The 26835-nt window shown below is 57.1% G+C and overlaps 7 protein-coding genes across 7 annotated transcripts; 2 read left to right on the top strand and 5 right to left on the bottom strand.

Annotated features, from left to right (window-relative positions):
• Nucleotides 1-425: 425 nt before the first annotated feature.
• ACA1_385880 (uncharacterized protein) lies at nt 426-6806 on the top strand (the record flags this gene model as incomplete). Its single annotated transcript, XM_004347142.1, is given in 20 exon segments — nt 426-485; nt 584-788; nt 875-985; nt 1088-1213; nt 1290-1368; nt 1443-1708; nt 1782-2007; nt 2074-2366; nt 2386-2511; nt 2604-2652; nt 2720-2824; nt 2919-3608; nt 3694-3751; nt 3788-4934; nt 5051-5166; nt 5275-5849; nt 5931-6066; nt 6191-6350; nt 6458-6585; nt 6660-6806. 20 exon segments carry the CDS (start codon nt 426-428, stop codon nt 6804-6806), a joined length of 4803 nt encoding a protein of 1600 aa, XP_004347192.1.
• A 482-nt stretch (nt 6807-7288) lies between these two features.
• On the top strand, nt 7289-9223 carry ACA1_385870 (uncharacterized protein; the record flags this gene model as incomplete). The annotated part of the gene is made up of 4 exons (XM_004347141.1): nt 7289-7475; nt 7621-7960; nt 8062-8220; nt 8440-9223. The coding sequence occupies 4 exons, from the start codon at nt 7289-7291 to the stop codon at nt 9221-9223; spliced, it is 1470 nt and encodes a 489-aa protein (XP_004347191.1).
• Nucleotides 9224-10141: 918 nt separating this feature from the next.
• On the bottom strand, nt 10142-14229 carry ACA1_385860 (AlphaN-acetylglucosaminidase (NAGLU); the record flags this gene model as incomplete). Its single annotated transcript, XM_004347140.1, has 19 exons — nt 10142-10288; nt 10434-10559; nt 10683-10879; nt 10978-11072; nt 11157-11335; nt 11437-11605; nt 11673-11738; nt 11802-11880; nt 11970-12151; nt 12250-12344; nt 12412-12498; nt 12561-12693; nt 12813-12982; nt 13065-13149; nt 13257-13397; nt 13505-13647; nt 13745-13841; nt 13982-14073; nt 14110-14229. The coding sequence occupies 19 exons, from the start codon at nt 14227-14229 to the stop codon at nt 10142-10144; spliced, it is 2403 nt and encodes an 800-aa protein (XP_004347190.1).
• Nucleotides 14230-14345: 116 nt separating this feature from the next.
• Nucleotides 14346-17984, bottom strand: ACA1_385850 (uncharacterized protein; the record flags this gene model as incomplete). The annotated part of the gene is made up of 17 exons (XM_004347139.1): nt 14346-14563; nt 14623-14888; nt 14964-15042; nt 15118-15324; nt 15358-15465; nt 15559-15715; nt 15849-15886; nt 15984-16010; nt 16077-16190; nt 16273-16299; nt 16381-16506; nt 16699-16830; nt 16893-16916; nt 17029-17166; nt 17375-17512; nt 17732-17855; nt 17964-17984. 17 exons carry the CDS (start codon nt 17982-17984, stop codon nt 14346-14348), a joined length of 1944 nt encoding a protein of 647 aa, XP_004347189.1.
• Nucleotides 17985-18575: 591 nt separating this feature from the next.
• On the bottom strand, nt 18576-20354 carry ACA1_385840 (Fbox domain containing protein; the record flags this gene model as incomplete). The annotated part of the gene is made up of 8 exons (XM_004347138.1): nt 18576-18709; nt 18942-18997; nt 19270-19393; nt 19558-19666; nt 19729-19793; nt 19880-19972; nt 20086-20184; nt 20264-20354. 8 exons carry the CDS (start codon nt 20352-20354, stop codon nt 18576-18578), a joined length of 771 nt encoding a protein of 256 aa, XP_004347188.1.
• A 335-nt stretch (nt 20355-20689) lies between these two features.
• Nucleotides 20690-23347, bottom strand: ACA1_385830 (Microtubule associated protein (MAP65/ASE1 family); the record flags this gene model as incomplete). The annotated part of the gene is made up of 11 exons (XM_004347137.1): nt 20690-20873; nt 20970-21081; nt 21164-21259; nt 21334-21565; nt 21650-21747; nt 21850-21949; nt 22026-22148; nt 22219-22381; nt 22486-22637; nt 22702-22839; nt 23102-23347. 11 exons carry the CDS (start codon nt 23345-23347, stop codon nt 20690-20692), a joined length of 1644 nt encoding a protein of 547 aa, XP_004347187.1.
• Nucleotides 23348-23563: 216 nt separating this feature from the next.
• ACA1_385820 (SH2 domain/protein kinase domain containing protein) lies at nt 23564-26682 on the bottom strand (the record flags this gene model as incomplete). Its single annotated transcript, XM_004347136.1, is given in 16 exon segments — nt 23564-23860; nt 23955-24115; nt 24204-24334; nt 24414-24537; nt 24626-24924; nt 25020-25114; nt 25198-25345; nt 25435-25501; nt 25585-25707; nt 25767-25837; nt 25924-25998; nt 26098-26159; nt 26232-26307; nt 26402-26454; nt 26470-26521; nt 26624-26682. The coding sequence occupies 16 exon segments, from the start codon at nt 26680-26682 to the stop codon at nt 23564-23566; spliced, it is 1893 nt and encodes a 630-aa protein (XP_004347186.1).
• Nucleotides 26683-26835: the final 153 nt, after the last annotated feature.

Here is a 26835-nt window from a genome sequence, read left to right as displayed (position 1 = left end):
TTTGTGGTCATTGCCTGCAGACGACCTGGTCTACTGCTGGGGAGCCTGTACGATTGCTCCTCGCCCTGAGGTAACTTGTATTTTTGGCCAGGAGCTTACGGAATGTGTGGTCAGCTGCGATTCTGGCACCTACAAGTCCTCAGAAAGCCCCGAAGCTCATTGCTGGCTTGCCCAGCTCCATCCAGCACGTCAGCACTGGCCGGGACGTAGCTTGTGCCCAGACATCCAGTACGCATCGTTCCATTGCACCGCTTTCTCTATCTTCGCCCACAATGCCTCACGTATCTCGCCTCTCCAGATGGCACAGTGTACTGCTGGGGCATAGGTTCCACCCCCTCCCACCCACCTGCAACCGCCGAATGATGCCCCGTTCAGCAACATCACCACCATGACCTTCTTACGTTTCATTGCAACCACAGCACTCTATGGCGAGCTTGGCCGCGGCAACGTGTCCTCCGCTTTTCAATCCCCAGCTGCGATTCCCTGTACCCCACCACCTGTCTTTGCCGTTCTGGACACGCATTGAGATTAGCGTCTGACACACTATGTTTGTGCATTCATTCAAGCGCGCACGTTTGCGCAGGGATCGGTCACGGTGCCCAACTCGGGCTATTCTCTGCCCGCCGGTTATTCCGTGTGCGGCCTGTTGGATATGCCGTCGCCGTCGCCGTCGCCGTCGCCTTCGCGATCACCCTCGCCCTCGCCGTCGGCCGTCCCGATCCCCCAGGCGCCCTTCGTGAAGCCCGTCTTCGACGACGTCGTTCCGCAGGTCAAGCTTTTGCCCGTTGGTCCGTCGCTCTGTGCTCTTCGCCCTTGCTGTTCGCGTCGCTTTCGTTCTTTAGGCTAACCTGTGCGTGGGGGGTCATCAATGCAGACCAAGAAGGCGTGGTGGGCAAGCCCGACGACGGCGCTCTGTTCTCGTTCGTTTCTGTCGAAGAGGTGTCGATCAACGGTGTCGTCGAGCGCAGCTTCTCGCTCGCGCAAGGTTCGCACCCCCTGCCCACCCATCGCACTGCTCAGACAACGCTCCTCATGATGTGGTGCTCGGTGGTGGTGGTGATGAAATGTTCAGCTCTGTGGGCGGCAGACAGCTTCGTTCCGGTGGGCGGCGGCGATGCCATCACAGCCGTGGGATACAAGAGCGAGCTTTCCAACAACGTGACCGTGCGCTACAGCTTCTTCTCCTACAACCGCTCCCTCGACGTCGCCGTTGGTCCGTTCTCCCTGCTGGAACCTCGCATTGACATTGTCTGCTTTTCTTACCATCAAGCAATGTGGTGGCGGTGCAGGCGACAACTTTACGTTGCCGATGACGCCCTCATTCCTCAAGTTCTCTCTGGTCATCACCACTTGGCCCTGGCTCGCCCCGTACACTCTCACTTCCTTTATCCCCTTCATTCTTCTTTTCTTAAAGCCCACATCTCAACGGTTGGCGAACACAGGAACAACAGCCTGAAGGTGACGCTCAAGGTGACGCCGGCGTTCACCAGCGAGCGCACGGTGGTCAACTACCCCAAGGACGACATGACCTCTATTCTCCTCTCGTCGTCTGGAAGCGCATCGTCGGTGCTGGTGCGGGTGATCAACTTCGGCTTGGCCGGTGCCGATGGCCGCAAGAGGGTCGGAGTGGAAACCAGCGCCAACGTCACGTCGTCGAGCCTCGTCTTTGCCGTAGACCACTTCGCTGACGACCTGGCCTACGACCCCGGTACGTGCCACACGTCGTGATGACGATTACGTTCATGTGGTGTCGTCAATTTGCTGATTGTTGTTGTTTGCAGACCTGTCGGTGTTGGTGGGACGACGGGGAGAGGATGGTGGAGGCGGCGGCGGAACCGACCTGGCGCTGATCGTGGCCGTCTCGGTGGCGGTGCCCTTGGCCGTCTTGTTCGTGCTGGTGGTCATCGTGGCCTCGCTCCTCATCATCCGCCACCGACAGCAAAGACGCCAAGGCTTGGTGGGCAACAACATCAACTACGACGACAGCGGCAATGGGTCCGACGAGTTGTAAGTTGCTCTTATTATTTATTATTAAAGCCAATCACGCTGTTGTGCTGACGTGGCCTTGAGCAGGTGCCACGTCGGCACTCTTGGGGAACAAGACAACGGCGACAGTGTAAACTTATACCACCGAAATGGAATCGACATCAGATGGGCGGGGTGGGCCAACGTCAACGGCGCCTGGCTCGCCCATGCCGCCCCGACATCAAAATCACACAAATCACCTGCCAAATTTTCAATCCACATCTTTATCGTCGGGTTCGACACCGGCAGCGGCAAAAGCGCATTTTCGTCGATTGCGAACGAGGAGCGAGACACACCGACGGGCCACGACTGGGAGCTACTGGCAGCTTGCCAGCGGGGTGGTGCAGCAAGTCGTGGCAGTCGAGCAGACCGCCATCAAGCAGGCCTTCTACAACACGGTGGCCAACCTGTTCCTCATCCTCACCTTGTGGGCCTTCTTCGTGCTCTACTTCGTCTTCGAACAGTTCGTCAGGCCCCTCCTCTGGGGTATCTCTCCTTCCATCCCCAATCTGATTTTATATTTTTATTTCTTTTTATTTTTATTTATTTAGAATCCATTCGTCGTGTAGCGGTGACAGTCGGCGTCTTCCTCCATCCGCTCAAGCAGGAGGCTATTCGACGCACGAGGTACTTGCCCCCCTTCAAGCAGTTGCATGTGTTGTGCTTACCTCACCGCACGCACACACGCACGCAGGGCTTGGCTGAGCCAGTTGATGCGAACGGACACTCCGTTGCTGCTCGGCCTGCTCACCCTCCCCTTTAAGCTGCTCACCATCACCGAAGAGCTCGTCAAGCAGCGGTACGACGCACACGCGCACACGTACACGTACACGCACACGCACACACAACACAGCACAAAGGCTGATGAAGTTGTTACCTTTGTTGGGAGGCAGGTGGGGTCGCTTTTTCCTCTTCGCCGCGGTGCTGTTCTGCCTGTTCGCCCTCGACACGGTGCAGCAGGTGGTCATCTCCACCTTCCTCTTCCTGCGCGGCGCGCTCTATCTCTTCGTGTGGCTCGTCGAGATCACCGTGCGCTACTTCTTCCTCAACTACGCCTTCATCCGCTCGTGCCTCTACCCGCTCGTCGCGGCCTACGCCCTGGTCGCCTTCCTCTGCTGGCGCTACCACTTCCCCCGACTGCTGCGCGCCGTCAACATCGTCGTGTGGTGCCTGGGCCTGGCCGGCCTGCTGCCCTTTCTGGTCGAGTACCTGGGCATGTGGCCCTTCCTGGTCGGCGCCGCCGCCACCTTCGTCGTGGCCGGCATGGGCTTCGTCGACCGCGGCGGCCTCAGCTGGGAGCGAGTCGTGCGCGAGTACGAGCTCAAGACCACCAAGGCCGACGATGACGAGCCCTCGGACGAGCCCATCAGCGCTGACGAGCCGCCAGGAATCGCCGGCAGTGGAGTCGAGAATGCGAATGCGCGGAGCGCGAGCAGTCGTGATGACGAGGGTGTGACGGCGACCGGGGCGACGACAACGGGGGCGGCGATGGATGCGGAGGACGACGATCGGGTCAGAGACGAAGTCACCTCGGCCGAGATCTGCATGCTCCTCCTCGTCAGTTGCCTTGCCGTCACCTTCTGGTACTCGCGCTTCGCTCTTTCCTTTCTTTCCTTTTTGCTTACCACACGCACACACGCACACGCGCACACACGACCGCACACGCAGGGAGTGGGTGCCATGGCTGTTGTTCTGGGGTTGGATCTTCTCGGTGCTCAAGTGGCTCGTGCGGACCTACATCGACTTTGCCTACATCAAGCAGGTGCTGCTCCTCTTCTTCGTTTACCAGTTCCTCCGGCGCGGCAGCCAACAGCACGCGCCGGCGGTCAAGACGACGATCAAGGCGCCGCCGCCGGCACCGATCGGTGACGACGATATGGCAAAGAAGGGCGACAAGAAGTTGAAGAAGAAGGTGACGCTCAAGTCGCTCGACGAAGAAGACGAAGAAGAAGAGGACCCGTTGAACAGTACGACGGTGATCCACCCGACGGAGGACGATACGGACGAAGACGAGGACCAGATGACCGACGAGGCACGCGGCGCGGTCGGCGACAACGACGACGGCGTTGTCAAGGGCAACACCTCGATGTTCGATATCGACGACGAGCGCGACGACGATGATGAAGCGGGCGACGAGAAGAAAACGGCAACGGAAAAAGTGAGGAAAGAGGAAAAGGAGAAGGAGGAGGAGGAAGAGGAGGAAAGAGACGCCCTGACCGAAGAGTGGACGCCGCACAAAGCGACGACGGTCAGGATCAAGCGATCGCACAGCGCTCCGCTGAGGAAGAAGACCGTCTTCTTCGGAGATCTGGTGGCGTCGCTGCCGCAACCACCCGCCACGCCGTCGGCACCGATGCCCGTCGTCTCGGAGGCCTCTGGCGGCGGCGGCACGCTCGAGTACTCGGTTTCGTTCGACCACCAGCCGCTGGAGCCCTACCACCCGAAGGCGCTCGACCTCACCCGCCGCTTCCCCACCCGACGGCAGGCGACCACCCGAGCAGCCAGCGAAAGAAAAGTCAACGACATCACCGTGAAATCTAGCGTCAAGAAGAAGGACAATGTGGCGAAGGAGAATGAGGCGAAGGAGACGAAGATGGAGAAAGTGGTGATGGAAGAGGAGCCGGAGGAGGAGAATGGCGGGCTGGCGAGCGAGGTGAGCGAGGAGGAGACGACGGAGCTGTTGAACACGTTCGTGCCCTACCCGATCCGCCGCACGGTCTACTTCTTCATGCGCGGCGACAAGCGGGTGGTGGCCTGGCTGCACCAGCAGATGAACGGCATCATGACCCTCATCATCCTCTTCCTGCTCGTCTCGCTCATCCTCTCCCTGCCGGTCTTCTTCGTCGTCAAGTTCTCCGAGGAGACGGCCCTCTTCCGCGACTACGCCACGGAGATGTGGCACTCCACTGGTAAGTTAACCAACCACCACCACTTGCCCGCCTCATCATTCCTGCGCTCAGTTATATCATACTGACCGCGTGCGGTGTGTGCGGTGCGTGTGCGGTGTGGTCGTGACTGGATGCAGGCAAGCACAAGGTGACGCAGCAGCTCAAAGACTTGCAGTCGGACGAGGTGGCCGATGCCGTGCTGCAGTACATCCAACAGTGGCCGGAGGAAGCCCGCATGTGGGCCGAACGCAAAGTACGTGCCTTATTTTTTATGAAGCGTGCGGTGCGTGCGTGGCGCAACTCGTTTTCTGTCGCTCTCTCGCTTAACGTTCATATCGTGCGATATCTTCAACGTGCACAGCTGAAAGACAGTACAGGCTACGACATCCCGCTGTCCGTGCTTCAGGACACGTTCAACCAGTTCTGGGCCAACTACGGGGTGTCGAAGGACGCCTCGTACCACCAGCACCACCAACTCAAGCACGCCAACGCCAACGCCACGCACGTCGCCGCCGCCACTAATACGACCGCGCCCAACGAGCCCAACACCGGCAGCGCCGACAGCAGCAACGCCACAGCCGCCGCAGTTGTCGAAGAGGCCGGCGGCGGCGACAAGCAATCGTTTGCCCTGGGCAACGCCACCGCACACGAGCACTTCCTACTCAAGCTGACGAATCACTGGTGGCCCGGGTTCAGCCAGCGGCACGCGGCGGCCACTGACGGCAGCGGCGGCAATAACGACCATGGCTCGGGCGCTGGGGGGAGGGGCTCAGCAGAGTCGGCGGACCGGCCGACGCGGCTCGACATCCAGGCGCTGTTCAGCCACGAGGGGTTCGTCAATTTCTACCACGCCAACGCCAACATCATCTCCAGCGTGTGGAACTACCTCAAGTTCAACTTCACCCTTCTACTCGGGTGGCTTCTCAACACTCTCTGGTACGCACACGCACACGCACACGCATACGCACACGCACACGCACGCACACACGGCTGACTTACTGGGCTGTGTGACATCAGGTCGACGAGTCAGCGGGTCTTCAACTTTTTGTTTTCGGTCATTCTCTTCTTCACTACTCTGTTCTATCTTCTCGTGGCCTCCGACGACCGCGGCAGCTACATCCCCTTCAAGTGGTTCCTCTTCATCTTTCCCAAGGTATCCTATCCATTCAATGGCACACACACGGCACACACGACACACACGACGGCAGGCACTAGTGTGACTTAAAGTGGACGTGTGTGCGGTGACCCAGGACGGCGGCACGCGTGTGATGGTGCAGGAGGCCATCACGCAGGCCATCAACGAGGTGTTCCTGTCTCTCGTCAAGATCTCCATCTTCCACGCGCTGTGGACCTGGCTCACGCTCACCATCCTGGGCGTGCGCATCGTGTACATATCCACCTTCCTCACACTCCTCTTCGTCATCTTTCCCGTCATCGGTACCCATCTCCCCTCCCACCACCGCACACACACGTCATCGCACACACGACACGCAACACGACACGACACGACACAACACACGCTAAGAAGTCGCGTGGGTGAGCAGGTCCGTACTGGGTGAGTCTGCCGGCGTGCCTGGAGCTGTGGCTGGTTGGCAAGCCGGTCCATGCGGTCGTCCTCTTCTGCCTCCACATGGCCGCCGCGTGGTACATCGACCCCAAGATATACTCCGAGGTACGTACCACCGCGGAGGGAGTGCTGACGTCATCATGAGCCTTAACCAAAAACACTGTCATGGCACGCGGCAGATCAAGATGGGCCACTACTACGTGACGGGCCTGGCCGTGGTGGGCGGCCTCTACTTCCTGGGCCTCGAGGGCGTCATCATCGGCCCTACCGTGCTGTGCGTGCTCCTCTTCCTGTACAAAATCCTCAACAAGCGCCTCAACCCCTGAGCGCCGCAGACAACAACAAGTAATTAGCCCAACACCACACGCAACATCACGCAAGCACACAACCACTACATGAACACCAGCAATGGTTGTTGGCATCGGGTGTGGCCTTGAGGTTTAAATGTTGTTCCACCAATGGTGCCGTGGGAACACTGTCGCCACCAGCAATTGCTGTTGATCATCATCATTGGTTGAGTTTTTTCCCGAACGATTGTTGTTGCAGATAAGTTGCAAACACTGCCGACGGATTTGACGGCCAGCATCCCCACTGGTGAGTCGGAGCAAAATAAGTGGTAGTGCCACACGCCTGATTGGTCCAATTTTATCCACCTCCGCTCGGTAGTGGCACCGCACGCACGCTCTTGTCAGACCACTCAAACCACTGCGTCAACCGCGTTCGCTTCAGATCCTACTATTATACCTCTCCCATGCGGCGCTGTTGTCAAGGCGTCCAGGCGGCGCCACTGCTGGTGCTGCTGGCGGTGATGGTCGTTGGATTCTTTTCTTGCGGTTCGATCGGTGAGCCGGTGTGCGGAGAGCTGGCGAGCAACCAACTCGTGCATCAAATTGACAGCACCGGGCGCAGCAACTCGATTCTGGGCCAGAGATTCGAGGTCACCTACGCCGTGATGGCCTCCAACTTCTCCGCCTTGCTGGGCAGTGCTACTAACGGTACCTCTTCCCTCCTCTCCCTTCGTTCTTTTTTCTTTGGCCACCCACAGGCAGACCTGTCCCCGCTTGTGCAGATGAACACAACATCATTAACTCCAACCCCGCCACTAAATTTTATTTGTCCTTTTTTAACCAATCACAACAGTGACTACGGCCTTACTTTACGACGACGCCAACGGCTCACCGGGCTCGCCCTTGCCCGGTGGCTCGCTCATCCTTCCCAGCTCCGGGGTGGGATCAGGCGGCGCCTTGACCACCTTCTCCGTCAACGGCTCCGGCAGCGGCCAACTGTACCTGGGCCAGGGCTTCTACTGGCTCGTCCTGGCCACCTACAACTCCTCCTCTTCGCTCAGGTGGGAGTACCTCAACCAGGCCGCGTCGCCCAACGCGTCGATGCCAATCGCGCTCCACGGCTCAGTGACCAGGGTCGCCTCTTTCACGGAATGGAACCTCAAAACCACCGCGTTCCGATTCAACGTGTCCGGGTGCGACCTGACTGGCATTCCGTCGGCTACACCGACGCTCTCGCCAAGCTTCTCGCCGACGCCTATCCCCTCGGTCACGCAGACCCCCTCCACCACACCAGCCAGAGCCTCGCCCTCCCGCTCCCCGTCGCCCTCCCGCTCCCCGTCGCGCTCCCCGTCGTCGGGTCTCTCGGTCGCCCCCTTGGCGGCGAATGTCAGCACCAGCTTCGACTCTACAGTCGCCTCCGCCATCAACATGTCCGCCCCGCTCTCGTCTTCAGGTACCTTCCACATTGAGCCAAGTATTGAGAGAAAACAAAATTAAAATGCAGCCCTAATCATCAGGTGAGGAGGTGGCCGTGTCGTCCCAGTTCACTGGCCTGGTGCTTGGCAACAACTCTCTGCCGGCCACTAGTCTCACTGGTACTAGCATTGTTGAGAGATGCTCGTGATTGGTTGGCGCTGATAAAAGAAACCGTCTCTGATTGGGCAGAATTCAGCCGTACCGTGCGTGAGACGGAAGACGAGAGCGAAGAAGGGCTTACGACCTACGTCTACGCCGCGCAGGTGGACGAGGCGACGCGCCTCGAGCAGGCCTTCACCTTCCACGCCACCAATGCCTCGGGCCAGTTCGCCGGCACCACCTTCGACATCGGCGCCGGCTCAGTCAAGTGGTCCGTCAACATCACCAGTACCAACGCCTCGACCTTCGCTGACGGCGTCACGATGAAGTACCGCCTGACCGGCCTGCTCGGGTCGGCGCCCAGCGTCAACTCCAGCGGCGGCTCGCAGTCGTTGTCGTCGTCGTCGGTGGTGCGTCGGGCGCGCAACAAGCCTCAGGCCGGCATGACGACCTATTTCCTGGCCTTCGCGGCCGACCCTTCCGACCCGCGCAAGCTCGCCGGGTGCGCCGTCGAGGTCTTTGACGCGGCCCTCGTCGACGGCGCCGAAGCTGCGGTACCGATCGAACACGACGTGCAAGTGGCGTCGCAGGCCGAGTTCGAGCTGGTGCTGAGTTTCCCGCCGTTCGAGAATTCTCTGGTCTACGACCCAAGCCTCAATCTGGGCGTGCTGCTGGGCGGCGGGGGGCGGGACGAGCTGGACGGCAGTAACGGCGGCGGCGGCGATAATCTGGGGATGATCGTGGCCGTGGCCGTGGCCATTCCGGTGGCCGTCGTCGTGGTGCTGGCGGTCATCGTGGTCGGCACCGCGCTCATCATCCGCAGGAAGAAGCTGGCCAGGGCCAAGTTCAGGAAGAGCGCCCTCGTCGGCCAGAGCGTGTAGAAGGGCATGCGTGTCACGCAATAAACAAACCCTTCCGCGATGCGCGAATCCTCCTTTAGCGCGTTGAGGACAAGTTTCATGGTTCCTCTCGCCATGTTTGTATTTCTTTGTCGAGACCTCCTGAAATCGCTTTTGATCTCACCTGTGGACGACAACCAAGAGAGTTTCAAAGGACGTGACGGAGAAGGTTCTGAAGTCCTTCAAAGCTGACAAGGGCAAAGATGGAATGATCTCGAAGGCAAAGTTCATCCAGATTTGGGTTTTGCTGTGGTGTCCGAGCAAGCTCAAAACCACTTGGAAGCCTTCGATCATGATGGCAATGGGTGCGTGCCGCCTCCAGGAAGGTTGTCCGGCTGAGACCAACAATGATGTCCCTCAACCGCAGGGCTATTGGGCATTGTGGTGGCAGCATCAAAGATCAGCTTGGAAGTCGTAGAACAACCCCTCATTGTTGCAATGTCATTCAAACTCTTCAATGGCAGCTGTCCAAGGATGAGATCAAGAGGATGCTGCTCATGACTTGGTGCTCGCGCAGCACCGCAGCAAGGTGTATGTTGCCTCAGAAGAGCTCAAGGCCACAATCAAGGTGATCGTGGACGACATCTTTGCCAAGGTCGATGAAGACCAGGTTCGTCCCCATGACCAGGACTTCTTGCTTCGTTCTCTGTTCGTGGTGGAAGAATGCTTCGTTCGTGCCTTCAACCTCTGAGCCCACTGTGCCTCTTACCCCTCTTCGCTCCACCCAACTCTTACGGCCCTTCACTCCACTCTCTACGTAGTGACGAACGTGGAGACAAGCTGAGGTTGTGTTTGGTTGCTGATCACGGCCTTGTTGTCACACCGGAACAACGCTCTTCTTACAGGGCGCTCTTACTTTATGAGAATCGACATAGACCAGAACTGTTGGAAACAATGATTTCAACGCGAGCGAATGTAAAGGTCGACGTCGGCGGAGGTGATGGTGGAGGCGACGGAGGACTTGAGGTGGCCGTTGGAGTTGAAGCCCTGGCACGCCGGGTCGAGGAAGCACAGGTACATCAGCTGGCCCACCACCGTCGTCTGGGGCTACGCACACACACACACACACATGACACACACGACACACACGACACACACGACACACACGACACACACGACACACACGACACACCCAATGACGATCTCATAGTAAGTGGTGTTGCCGCGTGAGTGGGGACGCGAGTGGGTGTACCTGGCGGTGGATGTCGTTGGCCGGAGCATCGGTGTTGGGCAGGCGCTGGAAGTGCTGCTTCAACTCCGCGGCGCTCACATAGCGAGCGTACAACGCTTGGGACACCTCCGCTACGTTGCCAGTTGCCTTGCAACACCACAAAAATCAAATTTATGATTAATTCTATTACAACAAATCAAATTCATTTTTTTCTACATTTACATTATTGTTTTTATAATTTGTATTAATATTTATTTAGTTTTGGAGTACCTGAGAAGGGAAAGCGTTGGTCTGATTGTTCCAGCGCTGCTCCCACAGGAGCAGATCTGCGGCGTATTTGTTGGGGTCGATCACGGTGCCCTTCGCTATGGAGTCGAAGAGGTAGGCGACGAAGATCTGCCACCGCGGCCGGTAGTAGGTGCCCACCAGGCCAGCCCACTCCTTGCTAGCGTAGTCGTTGATCTCCCCTGTTGTTGTTGTTGGACGCCCCTGAGTCTCATGCGTGTATGCGTGTGCTTGTGTGCGTGTGCGGTGGTGTGTGCATGTGCGGTGGTTAGGTGTGTACCGTTGGGACCCCATAGCGTGATCTGGTTGCGTGCGTTGAACTCGTAGAGGCGTTTCTCCTCTTCGTTGGTGGCCCACGACCTCGCTCTCTCCGTCCTTGATCAGGCGCACAACGCGACGTGGTCATGCACTCGTTATGAAAGAAAGGCTTGAGAATGGTTGGAATGCTTGGTTTCGTACCACACGCCGAGGAGGTAGTTTTGGTTGGTGGCCAGAACTGTGTCGATGTCGCTCAAGATCTGGATCAGCGCGGCGCCGATGGTCTTGACCTGGTTGAAGGGGTCCCGGCGCGTTGCAACGTAGGCATCGTAGGCGCCGTCCAGCAGGCCATAAGCGTCATGGAACAGATTGTCCAGCACCTGCCCGACAGCCAATCAACATTCAATGATAAAATGTGCAACTAGTTTAACTCCGCAGAGCCAACAGTTATAACATAACTCCGATTGTGGTGTGCACGCACCTGCCTGGTGACGTCGACCAGGTCGTACTCCCAGGGGCCGTTGGGTTGGGCCGGGTTGGGCAGCTCGAGTCGGCTCTGGAGCAGCAGGCCCCAGGCCTCCACGAGCACATCGGGGCTGTAGTGGTGATTCCTGCTCACGTGGCGGTTGGGCACAAACGTGTAGATGCTCCTGAGACGAGGTGCGGGTTAGTTACCACGCAACGTTCACATTGACTGCGACCACAAGGTTGGTTTACCGCATGATCACTGGATTTTGATAGGCTGACTGGTGAAGCAGGCGCCAGGCTTTCTTGGCGCTCGGACTGAGACCACGCAGTGTAGTGTGAGCAGAGGGTTTTAGCTGCGAGTGTAGTGAGATTAGTTACCTGTCAGCGCCGTAGCGGAAGCTCACATAGTGATCCAGCCAATCGTCGACATCCACGTGTGCGGACCTCCAGCCCATTTCTGAACACAGGCAAGCCATCAGCCTGAGTCGCAGCAAGAAGAACGAAGAGCGAAGAACGAAGAACGAAGAAGAAGTGGAATGTGCATACCTGACATCAGTTCGTAGATGACCGGGTTCTGCTCGATGGCCTCCATCGTCAGCCCAGTCCCCACCATGGTGCTGCCCGGCGCCGTGCGAGCGTCCACAGGGGCCGTGGCGATGTGGGTGAGATTGCCGTAAAGGTCGCGGTTGCCTCCAAAATCGTGCAGCATACACCACACGAACGGCTTGCTGCAAATAAGTCAATGTCATTGAATTAAATAATGTTTGAAACATAATAGAATGTGATTAATTGGAAAGAAAAACAACACAAAGGGGGCTAGGAGCACCCAAAGTAGGACTCGGTCTTGCTCCAGATGGGGTCCACCTCGGCGTAGAGGTCCAAGATGAGCATGTTGTCGTTCTTGACGCCGGACAAGTACGCCTGTCGTGTGTGCGGTGCGCGGGACGACTTAGCCGCGTGCGTGCGTGCGTGCGTGCGGCGAGATTACCTTGATGCGGTCGTTGCTCCACCAGACGCTCCGGAAGAGCCAGCCCTGCATGAGCCAAAGCGCCTTGGGGTCCGCAGCGGCCATACCCTGTCGCAACAGGCACAGTTACTCTCCGGCACTCATATAGGTCGGCCTCACGAATCGCGCACCTGGTATACGGCATTGCTCGCAGCAGCCAGGTAGGTGGGGTCGGCCGAAGGAGGGTCGAGCTCGTTGAACGTGTCGGCATTGTAGATGTGATCCGTTCCGTACACACGCGTCTGCGCGTCGATGAAGGCCGTGCTGTTGTAAAAGTAAAATGTTACTAGTTTTATAGATAAAAATATTTGCTTATGAGTAATACAATAATATAAATCTCATAAGTTTCATAATAATGCAACATAAAGAAAAGAGTGGGGTACCCGATCTTCTGGAAGATGGGGTCGAAGGGGTCCAGCAGCCACACGCGGTAGGGATCGGTGAAGTGAGCCCACGTGGGCGACAGCGTGATGTTGGCGTGCGGGTAGACCCGCTTCAGTCCGGCGGCACGTGCCCAGCGAACGCTGACAGCACGTTCTTCATTCCAAACTCCCTTTGCCGCTACACGCCATGGCCACGACGCAGTCAGTCCGTGAACAAACAACTGCTGCCAGCGCTGTGCAGTGGCAGCGTACCTGAACGATCTTCTTCTGGAGCTCCGCTTGGCCTTCGCGCCAGCTCTTGGTGAGCGGCCCACCCCAGCTCTGCACGTTGCCCATTCTGATCATCACCCAATGCGATCACGTGATCACATATCGATCAGCCAATCGGCAGACAGTGATCTTTGCTTTTGTGAAGGCATTGGTGGAATGTGTTGTTGAACATACCGATTCCAGGCGAGGAATGCCGGTCCGGTGTAGAACTCCTCGATCTCGGCGTCGGTGAGCCCGAACGCCTTCCAGACCTCGGTCCACACCAGCTCCTGGCCGGTGAATGCCAAGGGCAGATTGATGCCGTGCAGCGCCATCCTAGCATTCGTCGAAAGTCGACACAGTCAACTTCCGCACACACCGCACACACCGCACACACGGCACACATCGCACAGGCAGCACCGCACGCACGACCTACTACGTACCAATCAATTTCGCGCTCCCAGCGAGTCCAGTTCCACCACGCGGAGGAGTAGGAGACGGTGCACACGTTGAGGTAGTACCGCCACCGCACCGGCGCGTTCATCACCACCGCCGTCGCCACCTGCGGCAGCGGGTCGGGCAGCACCTGCGGCACGTAACCAGCGGCCATTCACTCAATCAACCAATTGAGCGTACCGCGGACGCCGACCGGCCAAGCCCAGTCGGTGCGTGGTGGTGCGTACCAGGTTGTCGCCGGTGCCGTTCTCGCCCCAGGTGACGGAGGCATTGCAGTAGTACTTGAGGTACCAGTAGAGACCCGACGCCAGCGCCACCCCACTACTGCCGCGCACCGGCACCACAACCCTCCTGTCCAACCAGCAGTGAGCTTAATAAAATTTAATCTTAAATCTTTATTTTAATTGCTAATTTAATTATCTTATTGGCGTCATCTAATACTTCTGCAGATTAGGTTGGGGTACCCATTGACGGTGTGGGTGGGGAGCAGCTGGAAGAGGTCGTTGCCCGAGTGGGGCTGGGGCGGCACCAGCCCAAAGTCGAACGAGTCCACGTGCTGCGCACCCAAAAGCCGCCCCACTAGTCCACGCACCGCTTCCACCTGCGGGTCGACCACAGAGGTCGCACCAGTGGTGCCGGCCCATGCGGCAACCACCAGGAGCGCGAGGATGGCCGCGGTGCGCACACTCACTGCAAAGCCGCGTCTCGCCATGTCTTCTGTGGTTGTGCGCACTTGGCTTTGCCCGAATTTATTTTATTCGGTAATTTTTTGAATTTCAACTATTTATTTTTATCTTCTTTTTGATAAATGGCGAAAGAGGTGAAGGGTTACAACTGTTCGTCAGGGCCGCTGCCGTCGTAGTTGACACCGCCGAGCGCACTCCTTTGGCGGTTTTTCCTGTAGCGGATGATGAGGAGCGAGGCCACGATGACCGCCAGCACGAACAAGACGGCCAAGGGCACCGCCACCGAGACGGCCACGATCAGCGCCAGGTCGGTTCCGCCGCCACCGTCCTCTCCCCGTCGTCCCACCAACACCGACAGATCTGTGCCGTCACACGTCAGCTGAACCCAACCAAAGTAATCACGAGGCGAGCTGTTGTACCGGGGTCGTAGGCCAGGTCGTCGGCGAAGTGGTCTACGGCGAAGACGAGGCTCGACGAGGTGACGTTGGCGCTGGTTTCCACTCCGACCCTCTCGCGGCCATCGGCACCGGCCAAGCCGAAGTTGATCACCCGCACCAGCACCGACGATGCGCTGCTGGCAGACGAGAGGAGAAGGGAGGTCATGTCGTCCTTGGGGTAGTTGACCACCGTGCGCTCGCTGGTGAACGCCGGCGCCACCTTGAGCGTCACCCTCAGGCTGTTGTTCCTGTGTTACATTTGCCAACCGTTGAAATGAGAATTGAACTGTGATGAAAAGAACGAGGAAGAGGGCGCAGTGTACGGGGCGAGCCAGGGCCAAGTGGTGATGACGAGAGAAAACTTGAGGAACGAGGGTGTCATCGGCAACGTGAAGTTGTCGCCTGTACTCCACCGCGTCGCTTGGCTGGTCAGTAATGACGAGTGGTGCTTTTGCTTTCAGGGCTGGGAGAACGGACCAACGGCGACGTCGAGGGAGCGGTTGTAGGAGAAGAAGCTGTAGCGCACGGTCACGTTGTTGGAAAGTTCGCTCTTGTATCCCACGGCCGTGGTTGCATCGCCCCCGCCCACCGGAACGAAGCTGTCCGCCACCCAGAGCGCTGGCGTGGTGGTTGTGATTGCGTTGTTGGAGCATCGCACATGAGCTTTGATGTTGGAAGCGTGTCCTGCTCAAGTGGGTGGGCAGGGGGTGCGGGAACCTTGCACGAGCGAGAAGCTTCGCTCAACGCCATTGGTCGACACCTCTTCGACAGAAACGAACGAGAACAGAGCGCCGTCATCGGGCTTGCCCACCACGCCCTCTTGGTCTGCGATCGGTTACCCTCATTCACTGGTGAGTGCAAAGAACGAAAGCGACAGAGCGAACAGAAAAAGGGCGCGAAAAGCAAAGAGCGACGGACCAACGGGCAGAAGCTTGACTTGCGGAACGACGTCGTCGAAGACGGGCTTCACGAAGGGCGCCTGGGGGATGGGCACGGCCGACGGCGAGGGTGAGGGCGAGGGCGCGACCAGCAGGCCGCACAGAGAATTGCCCGACTGGGGCACCACGACCGATCCCTGCACAAACGTGCGCGCTTGAAGGCACCACCAACATGTTGATGTGTGTCAGAAGCCAACCCCCACCAGAGGGTGGTGCTAAGGCAAGAGGGTGGTGGCGGGTACAGGCAATTGCAGCGGGAGATTGATAGACCGAGGACACGATGCCGCGGCCAAGCTCGCCATAGAGTGCTGCGGTTGCAATGAAACGTGAGAAGGTTGTGATGACGATGATGATGTTGGAAGAAATGTTATTCGGTGGTTGCAGGGTGGTAGATAGGTGAGGAACCTGTGCCCCAGCAGTACTCGGTGCCACCTGGTGTGTCAAGCAATGTGGAATGTGAGATCGTCGTTTGCCAGTCATGCGTGCAACCGTGCGTACCAGTTGTCTGGGCGCAAGCCACGTCCTGGCCGGTGTTAGTGTGCTGGACGGAGCCGGGCAAGCCATCAATGAGCACCGGGGCGGCCGCAGGGCTTTCAGGTCCCAGGATTTCAGCTGCCCACACGTCGGCAATCAAGACTCTGTCAGCCCAACCAGAAAAAAATGACATATAAACGAAGGAGGCAATCAATCATACAGGATCCCCAGCAGTAGACCTTGTCGTCTGCAGTAGGACAGAACGACGCGGCAATTAATGTTATTGATCTTACAAGCATATTAACTGATTGGTGGGTGGGGGGGTTACTTGTGCCAATGGCACACGTAGAAGAGGAGCCACACGACACCTGCTTGTAGAGCCCGGCCACACTGTGCTGCGGAAACGCAGAAAACGGGAGTGTGGTGTTGTTGATCCCCAACTTGCCTCCAGAATCTGAATAATATTGATCATTTAGGGTCAGTGTGGTGTCCCACACTCCGCCGCCGGGCCAACCACTTCCCAAGGGGCGAATTGCCAGGGCAACGCACTACTGCCCCAGCAGACCAATACGTTGTCTGCCGCGAAGAAAGAAGGGTTGAGTTCAGCAACATTCGACCCTGTGTGCGTGGTGGGGCGGCGGAGTACCCGAGTAGATGAGGCAGGCGTGGTTGTTTCCGGTGCTGAGCGCAATGATGGGCAGAGCGCTGGAGGCCACTTGCACTGGCGTAATGCTGCTCACAACGCCAGATCCACCGTTCCCCAATTGGCCCACAATTCCTGCGCGGCCACAGACAGTGAGTGGACAAAAGAAGGGGGAACACCCCAAGAAAAACGCGTACCAGCGCCCCAGCAGTATGCACGGCCTGTACCAGAGCCGTGCGTGTGCGTGTGCGGTGAGTGCGGTGAGTGCGGTGAGTGCGGTGAGTGAGTTAGGAGTCATGTTAGGAGTTAAAAACGCAGTGATGAGTAGTGTACCGGATTTGAGGAGAGCACAGTTGAAGAGGGCGCCGCAGAAGATTGCCGACGCGTTGGTGAGGTTGGAGACCAGTCGCGGAGTGGCGGTGGACGTGAGATTGGCGTAGGCCAAGCCACACCCCAGCGCACCCTGTTCATCTGCGCCCAACAAAAACACTCTTTCTGTCAGCAGGCAGCAGGTTTTCACGTCTGACAAGCCAACAGCAACGTACTGCTGCCCCAGCATGCAACGGAACCTGGTTCACAACACCGCACGCACGCACACACAAACACACACACGCACGCACAGACCACACACAAAGTCATGCCGGTCGGTTTGGCCGCGGAGGGGGGACAGAAGAGGTACCATTGGAGAGGACGCCGCAGCTGGTCCACATGCCGGAGCAGAGATCAGTGAAGATCTCCGTGCTCGCCTTTCGGTCGGGGTCGATGGGGTAGTCCTGCCCAGAGGTGGCCACGCCTTCACCAAGACTCTGGAAGGAATCTTCACCACGACACCACGACACGACACGCGCCACAAAGCACCAAGCCACAGATCAGGTCAAGGCCTTTGTTGTGGGTCAACTTCACGCATCTCTGTGGCGCGGGACGGTGATCGTACTCGCGCCCCAGCAATAGACATGCCCTGTGTAGAAATTTTTCTGGCCTGGTCAGCAAAGTGATCTCTCACGAACGTTGGTTTCGGCATTTAGAGGCAACGAACCAGCGTCGCTCAAGGCACAGGTGAAGGGGTTGGAGGCAGGAGTGATCTTTGTGAAGTGGAGGTCGCCGGCATGGACCGTCAGCGGCAGCGAAGATGTGTTCTGTCCGGTGGCCTGGATGCCCAACTGTTGATGATTATCTGCGGAGTAAAGAATGAACGCGTTGGAGGAGTTTGGTTAAGATGTTAGAATCGAAGTAATCACGGTTTCGCAGCCCCGGGGCGGCCTACGTACTGAGACCCCAGCAGGCGGCATTGGGGTTTGCTCCGGAGACAAGCGGCGAAGACCAGCCGCTCCATGCCACCAGCGCGAAAACAAGCGCCACCAACCACCGACACAACATTACCACAGATAAGAAAGACAAGTCAAACTAAGAGTGGGCTTGGCGAGAGTCCGGTGCAGCATAACGAAAGGGTACGCCCGGATTGGTCCACCCTTTGCTTGGTATGCCGAATGCGTTCCAGGAAGAAAGCGTAACGCGCTTCACTTCATCTCGCCTTTGAGGAGATATGTGCGGAATCAGAATCGCCAATGGTAAAGGAGTGATCGTTGCATCAGAGCCGGAAGTATTATTTTATTGGGCAAACTGCCACAACGCTAATTCTTGATCTACGCCCACGAGGAACTCCTCATTAAAGTCCACCACCCACGAGTGCGCATAGGTACCCAACAGTTGGCGCCATCTGCCCAAGGCCAAAGGTTTGAGTGCACTTAAACCTGAGTGAGCGCATGGTGAGGGCCTGGTAAAGCAGTACCTCTTTGTCATCATTGTGTTGTAGATGTGGATCCCCTCCTCACAACCTGTTGCAACAACCATCTTGGTATGGTCCCATTTCAGATCGCGCACTACCAAGAAGAAGTAAGTTTGGTGAAGATCAAAGAAAGCAGAAGGAAGTGCACTACCCCTGGTACCAACAGGAACAGAGGCCTGCTGTTGTCCCTGCCAGTTCCAATAGCGCACAGTCCCATCCAGTCCCCCACTGTAAATACCAATAAAAATGTGTAAGTAAATAAAGTAGTATGTTCCCCACATTTACAACATACAACTCACCTGACAATCATATTGCTGTCGCTCTGGCAGCAAGTAACGTGGCTGGTGTGTCCTTTGAGCACACGCACACTGTGACAGGTGCGAAGGTCCCAAATCTGTGGGCGATGCATCGCATTCCAGTCAGTTTCATTTTGGTGATGAAATCCATAGGAGAGGTGTACGATACTCGTAGTTGGCGGTCGTCAGAGCCCGAGACCAGGCAGTTATTATCTTGGAACTGGACACACGCCACGACATCCGCATGACCAGCCAAGGCGTGCATACGCTGTCCCACATTTGCATCCCACACTATGGCACACAGTCAGCTATGCGTGGTGGTGCGTGTGCGGTGTGTGTGTGTGTGTGTGCGGTGCGTGCCTTGGATGGTCGAATCAACGAATCCTGCGGCCACTTGATGAGAGGAGTAGTCCAAGCTCCAAATGCCGCTGGAATGCGGAATGAACGCGAGAGTCAGAAGCAAGCGCAATGGTCTCAGCCGAAGGCGCGCACCTTTGGCCGGTGAGGAATCGCGCGACCGAATGCTCGCTCGCTTTCTCGGCCTCGAGATTCCACACCTGAATCACACAATCGCCGCCACCGCTCAGGAGGCGACAGTCGTCCTGCAGCACTTTCACTGTTTACACATAAATGGACCGTCACCTTTATTATTATTATTTATTATTTATTAGTTTTTATATTTATTATTCTTATTATTACTCTCCATGTTGATCTTATTGCGAGCCGAAAAGTTATTTGTTTTATGTGTTACTAAAAAGTAAGAGTGTGTGGAGGACATACCAGCTCTCACGAAAGACGTGTGGCCCATCAGCGTTTTGCGCCACTTTCGTCGCTTCACGTCCCAGATGCCTATCTGCCCGCTCTGGACGGTGCACAGTGCAGTGAGGCCCTGGCCACGGCAAGTGCAGAGATCGGCGAGTTTGTGCGGTCGCATGTGTGGAGTGCACGTACCTGCGCGCCGGTGGCGGCCAGTGTGGCGCCCACGCTGACGCACCAGGTGGTGTCATCGTGGCTCCCTGATGTACATGGGGAGGGTAGAGTGAGTAGTCGAACGTCACTTGGCCACAAGTGGGTACCCACAGGGTGGTAAAACACTGCAAACCTTTGACCGAATGTGATGTGTGGCTGCCATTGCGCCATCGTCGCTCCAGCGTCCGATTTCGCTTGAACCTCTGCTTCCACGACGTCGTCCGTTCTCTGCCGCCACCACCACCTTATACATCGGAGGCACCACGGTGCTACGTGAACGAGAGCTGGCACGCGTAGAGCTGCAGAAGACAACTGTACCGCGGGCTAAGTGTCGAGCACGAGAGCCACCGGCAGTGGGATGGTAGTAGCGCTGCAGATAGCGCTGCCGCCACAGAGAGTCCGCGTTTGCCACCACCCGCAGCGATCGGCACACGCCACCTGTGCGGGAACCCGCCAACCAAAAGATGATTAGATGAAGGAAAGAAGTTGAAATAAAAAGATTGGGGGCTGGGCGCACTCATGCGGGAGAGGTCGGCCAGCGGCAGCAGCTGGCAGATGTGGAAGAGCAGCTCCGCCGGAAGCCTGGTCAGGTGGGCATCTTCGTCCATCAAGGCAAACAATTTTGTTTCTTTTCCTCCTCCATTTTCCCTCTTTCTTCTGTCGCGCGTGTGCGTGTGCGTGTGCGTGTGCGTGTGCGTGTGCGTGTGCGGTGATGTTGTGTCGTGCTCTAGCTGAGAATGAATAAAGAGAAAACGTTTTATTTCTTCCTCTTGCTGCTTCTGCGACGTCGCGTCGGTGTTTGTTGGGTGTATGTACACTCGTGTGATGCCGTTGTCGATGATGGATTGCCTTCTTCCACACCACGACCGGCGCGGTGGTGGCGACGCTATGTGATGTGACGGTGTTGATGCCGATGACGATGGGCAGAGTGAGATCTCGACGTTCAGTCAAAGGAGAGGCGAGGCCGCTTGGGCGGCGATCCAGAGGTGGTGCTCTTGGGTGGCGCGCCGTTGAGTTGGAGCGTGGTGAGCGCGGGCCGCGAGTGCTTCGCGCCGGTCATCTGCGCTCCGGCCTTCTTGCCCGCCGACGCTGAGACCTTTTTGTCCATCGCAAAAGGCGTTCCGACCCTGCATGCGTGCGTACGACTCATTCTGGTGAGCCCAGGCACACTTTGGCCTCGTTGCGATGGCTACTTGATCAGTGAAGGGGAGGGGGAGCGGTACCGTGGGGTGAGGGCTGACCTGGCGGAGGGCGCCTGGCCAGACCGGGCAGGCGTGAATGGCTTCTTCATGGCCGAAGCGCCACGGCCGGGCGTGGTTCCCTGACAGAACGTGGCTGCACAAAAGAAATGTATCTTAGATACAACCGGTCGCGTGTGCGTGTGCGCCGATAGATGCGCGGGTCGCGGTGCGCGTACCATTCAGGTCCGTCTTGACGCCAGCCCTGGGAGTGCGCGGAGGCGCGATCTTGCTCGGGGTCGACGGCTGGATCGAGGACTGGTTGCTGGGCAGGTCTAAGCCAGAAGAGGGGAGGGAAGTAAGACTGCTGGACAGAGGCCAGTCGGGAGGGGAAGGGGCCTGGGCTTACCTCGCACGTCGCGCTCGCCGAGAGGCTTCCTCTTCTTGATCTTGCTGTTGGTGGTCGCGAGCTGCAGCTGCAGCATCTCCAGGTATGACTTGCCCTCATACATAAAGACCTTGCCCGACTCGGTCTCCCAATCGCCCAGACGACGCACGATCTCCGCTTCGATCTGCGGCAGCTTCTTGTCGAGAAGCTTCCTCATCTTCTCTTCGCGGAGGAGCCTGCCCGGGTCGCGCTCCTGCACAAATGTTCGACGGCCGTGAGGGTTGAAGCCTTCGCGAATTGCAGGCAAGGAGCACGACAACAACACGGTAAGCCGTACCTTGGACAGCAATCGCTTCGGGTCGGACGTTTCCCGCTCGAAGCTGGTCTTCTCCTTCAAGATCTTTTCCCGGTCGTGAATGAGCCGAAGAATCGGGTCTAGGTCGGTGGTAGAGACAAAACCGTGCGATGGTGTGAGCCGCGCGTAATCAATCTACGAGAGGCCGGGACACAAACGCTGGTGCATGTTTTGGCGCGTACCAAGAGTGCTGAGCAGCTGTTCGTTCTTTTCGATTTCCTCTTGGTGTGCCGTCAGGAGCGCTTCGGTGAAAGCGTCAGAGGCGTAGGCCGTGAAATTGATCTGGAGAGAGGGAGAGGTGGCAGCACTTGAAAGTGAGCCACCAACCACGAGCCTCGCATGTGGGAGTCAGATATACCCTCTCTTCCTTGGAGACGTGCAGTCTGTCCCACTGCTGGAGGAGCGTGACACGGGCCTCTTCAATCAGTATCTTCAGCGAGTCCCTGTACAGCGACTCGAGGCGTTCAAGCTCCTTCTTGCACTGAAAGCGGCGTGTCAGCACGAAGAATGATCTCATTGTGACAGTGATGTGGGAGGGCAGTGCGACGTACACTCCTGATGGCGCTGGGACCCAGAGTCTGGGTCGATCGCTCGAAAAACTCTTCGCGCTCGTCGGTCGGGACCATCAACTTGTCCCACAGCTTGTTGATCTTCGTGCCGTAGTCTCTGATCTTGGACTCCCTCTTCTCTTTCTCAATTAGAAGCTTCTCCAGCCTGAGGCGATCGGCAAGCCAGTGTCGCGGTGGTGAGAATTGCCCATGAAGCGCACGCGTCTGCCGACAGTGACGGTGTAAAAGCCTTGGTGTGGAGGTGCATACCGTGCATCGAGGGTCATCAACACTTCATTCGAATGGCCGATGTTGCCCGCGAGAACGGCTTCATCAAAGTCGTCGGCAGGCGCCGCCTCGAGCAGGCTCCAGAGGTCGATCAGCTTGACCACGAGCGCGTTCACCTTATCCACACGTTCTCTCTGAATCGGAGGACGTGTGAGGCATGACAAAAGAGAGTCTTGTGGAAGGCTGAGAAGTGCGCACCCTGAGCACTTGTGCTTCGGCAATGAGCCGCTCGTAGTCGGCGATACGCTCCAGGGTGAGGACGTCACTGCGGGGCTTGGCGAACTTAGCCAGCTCTGAGTCCTCGTCGGGCGAGATGCCAAGATCTTCCCAGATTGTCTGCAAAGCGTCATGTAGTTCTTCAATCGTGTGGGCTCGCGCCTCCACTTTCTGTGAGGATGAATGAATGTGATTAATCACATCAAGATCTTTACGCTTCGCTAAGAAATCGTTGCGTACCTCTCGCAAAGATCGAATATGACCCTGCAGTTGGGCGAGCAACGTGCGCAAGGGGAGCTCGGCGAGTTCAGCAGCCTGAGACACAAAGAAGGTGAGGATGCAAATAACTGAAGAAATGCGTTGTAGAAAGAAGGGCCAGTACAAGCTCCACTTCGCCATCGTCAAGCTGCTTCGCAAGTTTCTTGATTTGGTCGATGCTGTGGGTGACGTCAAGCATCATCTGTGCTTTCTCCTCCTTCAAACTCTCCACCTTGTTTGTGCACAACTTTGTAATGGATCCTACGAATCCGTTCACCTCCTTTATCTGATCCTCCTCTGTGTAGCCGATGTCGGCCCACATTTGCTGGAAGTCCTTCAACGCTCCTTCAATCACATCAAAGATCTCCATCTTCGGCTTAGGAATCCGCACTGATGCCCTGCAGCTCTTGTACCAATCAACCAACGCTCCCCCTTGTCCCGCCCTTGCAAACTGCCGTTACAACCCGATTTCGCGCCAAAACGGTTTCGCGCCTTTTTATTTCTGTTTTTCTTCTTCGTTTTTCGCAAGCAAATTTGTATTTTTCGCTAAATTAAAATACAAATAAAAATAACAGGAGGCCCTCACTCAGTACGTCTTCTGCTTGTCGTCCTTGGCCCGGTGCTTCTTCTCCTTCTTTTCCTTCTTCTCTTTTTTCTCCTTCTTCTCCTTCTTCTCCTTCTTGTTGCTCTTGGCGTCGTCGGACGACACCTCCTTCTCCTTGCCGTGTCGCACCTTGACGTCGTCCGAGTCGGACGAGAGCGCGGGTTCGACGTACTCGTCCTTGACCTGACGCAGGATGGTAGACGAGAACTCCTTGTAGGACTCCTCGCCCTCTTCCTCTTCCTCGGCCTCCTCCTGCCTGTTCCCGCTCGGCAGAATTACCTGCGCACACGCGACACACGACACGACACACGGACGTCAGAAACCGCAAGAAGAGGGCATACCGCAGGCGCGCGCGTTGGAAGGCCGAGCGCACCTTGAAGAGTTCTGTGTATTGGCTGCCACCGCAGGCGGCCTTGAGGTCGAGCGGTTCCCGCAGAGAGCTCACGAGCAGGGAGAGGTTGAGGAAGAACTTCTTGTTCTCGAGCGTGAACCCCTTGCCGGGAACGAACTGCATACGCGAATGCAGCACCTTGCCTGTAGAGCCGAAAACAGAAATACACGCATGGCGGTCAACAGCTGGCCGAAGCAGTGCGACCAAAGTGTCAAGGGGTTCATTCAGTACCAGGCTTGAGGACTCGCGAGATGGTGTAGGAGCCGGGCGTCGTCAAGCTGAAGCGCACGAGGAAAGTGCCGGCGGGCATGTTCGACAATCGCCGCTTGGCTTCGTCGGAGTCGATGGGACCGTGGAACCACCTGAACAAACGGTAAAGACACCACGACGCTCGTGGTCAGGTTCGAAGAAAAGAGTAATAGTCGTTGTGGGAGAGGGTACGGGTAGCGCAGCATGGCTCGTATGGTGCTGAGTATGGAGTCGTCTCTCTTGAGCGGGCCGAACCACTTGAGCATGTCCCCGAACCAGTTGATCTCCACCGTAAACTCATCTCCCTCCTGTCGTGCTGCGCGAGCGTGATGGTAAACAGTGTCCGCGTATGAGTGCCACCGTGTGTCGTGCTGGGAGAAGGAATGAGTCGAGCCTGTATGTACCTGCAACGGCCTTGAGGCACCGGTAGGCAATGACGGCCTCGACATCCTCCTCGGTGAGCGGGTCGGTGAGCTCTTCCTCGATGGCACTGCCCGAACGCGTCTTCGACGGCTTCTCCTCGCTACGGGGCGATTTCACGGTCTTGATTGAAGCCGAGCGGCTGCCGTAGAGCGAGGAGGCGCCTCGGCCGGTGGCCTTCACGTGGAGCGTGTTCAGCAGCTTGTAGATCGAACCCGACGTAGAACGGCTCGCCAGATGCGTGAGACCAAGGAAAGAATAGAACGCGTTGACGAACGACTCCCTGTCCAGGCACAACACAGTGACCCGGCGCACACCAATCCAATCAATACCAACTCGTTCACTGCTACTGGTGGTCAGGACGTGGCGCGAGCGTACCAGGGGATGCGGTATTGGGCCAGGAAGTTGGACGACCAGAACTTACGGCCGTGCTTGTCCTCGATGGCGCACTGGATGATGACCTTGAGCATTCTCTGCGTGGGCGGGAGCGATGGACGGTGAGACGAACGCGCACATACACCCGCGTGCACAGTACAGTCTGTGGCAAGAGCCTTACCTCGGCGACTTCGCCAAAGTTTGGTCGCTTGGCGGGGTCCTGGTGCCAGCAGGCTTGCATGACCTTCCTCAGTTTAGAGGGGCAATCCTTGGGCATCTGCGGGCGCGCACCCTGTTCCGCCACCGCCTTCACGAACTCGTCGTAGTGCCTTCATCACGCACGACGCACAGGGGGGAGTACATGCGTGAGATAGGCTGATTTTACGAGATAGATGACCAATCAGAGGCAAGTACTTACTTGAATTCCTGGAACGGGTCTTCCCGCATCACAATCTCCCACATGCAAATGCCGAAAGCATAGACATCTGCGCGCCATTCACCGTAATCCAGCCAGACGCGTGAGTTGGGCACACTCCTTGATAGAGAGCAGACGCAGAAGACCCTGTACCTGCTTTCTCGTTGAATGGCTTCCCCAGCATTACCTCGGGAGCCATGTAGAGCGGAGTGCCCACTGCTCCCTTCTTCGAGTCTCTCAGATGGTGCACGTGTCGCGGTTTGAGTTGCGCCAGACCTGGTGCCAAGGAGAGATGAGCTATTGAAGGGAAAAGGCGCAGACAGACGGCGACGTACCGAAGTCAGACACTTTGATCTCGTACCAGTTGCCCCTCTTCCTGTACAGTACATTGCCGAGCTTCAAATCTCTAAGCGGTGAGTGAGCAAGTTAGTCCTGAAGGCCACGCCAAACATCGATGACCTGCAAAAGAAAAGTAAAAAAAAAAGTACGAACCTGTGGATGATGGCCGGCTTTGTGTTGTGCAGCCAGTTCATGCCCAGGGCTATGTCCCTCACCATGCACATGCGTCTGGATGTGGAAAACATGCGGGAAGGAGCGACATCAGCACACTCGAGCAATACACGCCCCCAAACAAGCTAAGCTTGCGGCTCCTGAACTCCAACGTACGTGTAGAGGCTGAGCAGCTTGTCGGTATCGTGGATCAAGCCTTCAAGGTCGCCGTCAAGTTTCTGCACAAGAGGCCACGCACCTGTTGAACAATAGGGCCAGCGAAGAGAGCGAGAGGGAGTGGGCTCGCGTACCTCGGTGACGATCCTGAAGTCGCCCTTTCGCATGCAGGCGCCCAACAACTGCACGATGTTGGGGTGTGGGCACGTCCTATGCGATGTGCAGCAGCGACGCATAAGAACGGAACGGGGAGAACGCTTTGGCTGGCACTACGGCAATATTGAAGGGAAGGAAGATGGCGCACCTCCATATTTCTACCTCCTCCACGAGAGCGGCGAGATCGTCGTCATCAATGTCCTGCCTTTTGGGTACCTTGATGGCGACATCACTACCGTACACCGTGCCACTGTAGACTTTGCCGAAACTGTGGAACACGAGACCCATCCAAATACATTGCAGAAATGAGAAAATCACGAATGAATTTAAAGCATGGTGGATGGATCATGGGAGGGAGAGCAGACGGAACCTCCCAGAACCGAGTTCCTGCTTGAGCGTGATGTCCCTTGGATCGATGTCGAAAGACATGCTAGGTCCGTATCGAAAAAATCAAAAGGATGCGAATTATTTTGAACAATTGATCAAAATAATTGCCAATGCTGAATCAGTCAAGATCGGATCCTATGCGCTCTCGTTCCTCTCTTTTTCTATTGTACTCGAGGACTTCTTGGCGATTCTCAA

Source organism: Acanthamoeba castellanii (genome assembly GCF_000313135.1).
Source record: "Acanthamoeba castellanii str. Neff unplaced genomic scaffold scf7180000084730, whole genome shotgun sequence".
NCBI lineage: Eukaryota > Discosea > Longamoebia > Acanthamoebidae > Acanthamoeba > Acanthamoeba castellanii.
Note: the sequence above shows the minus strand (reverse complement) of the source record. Positions and strands in the feature narration are given on the sequence as shown.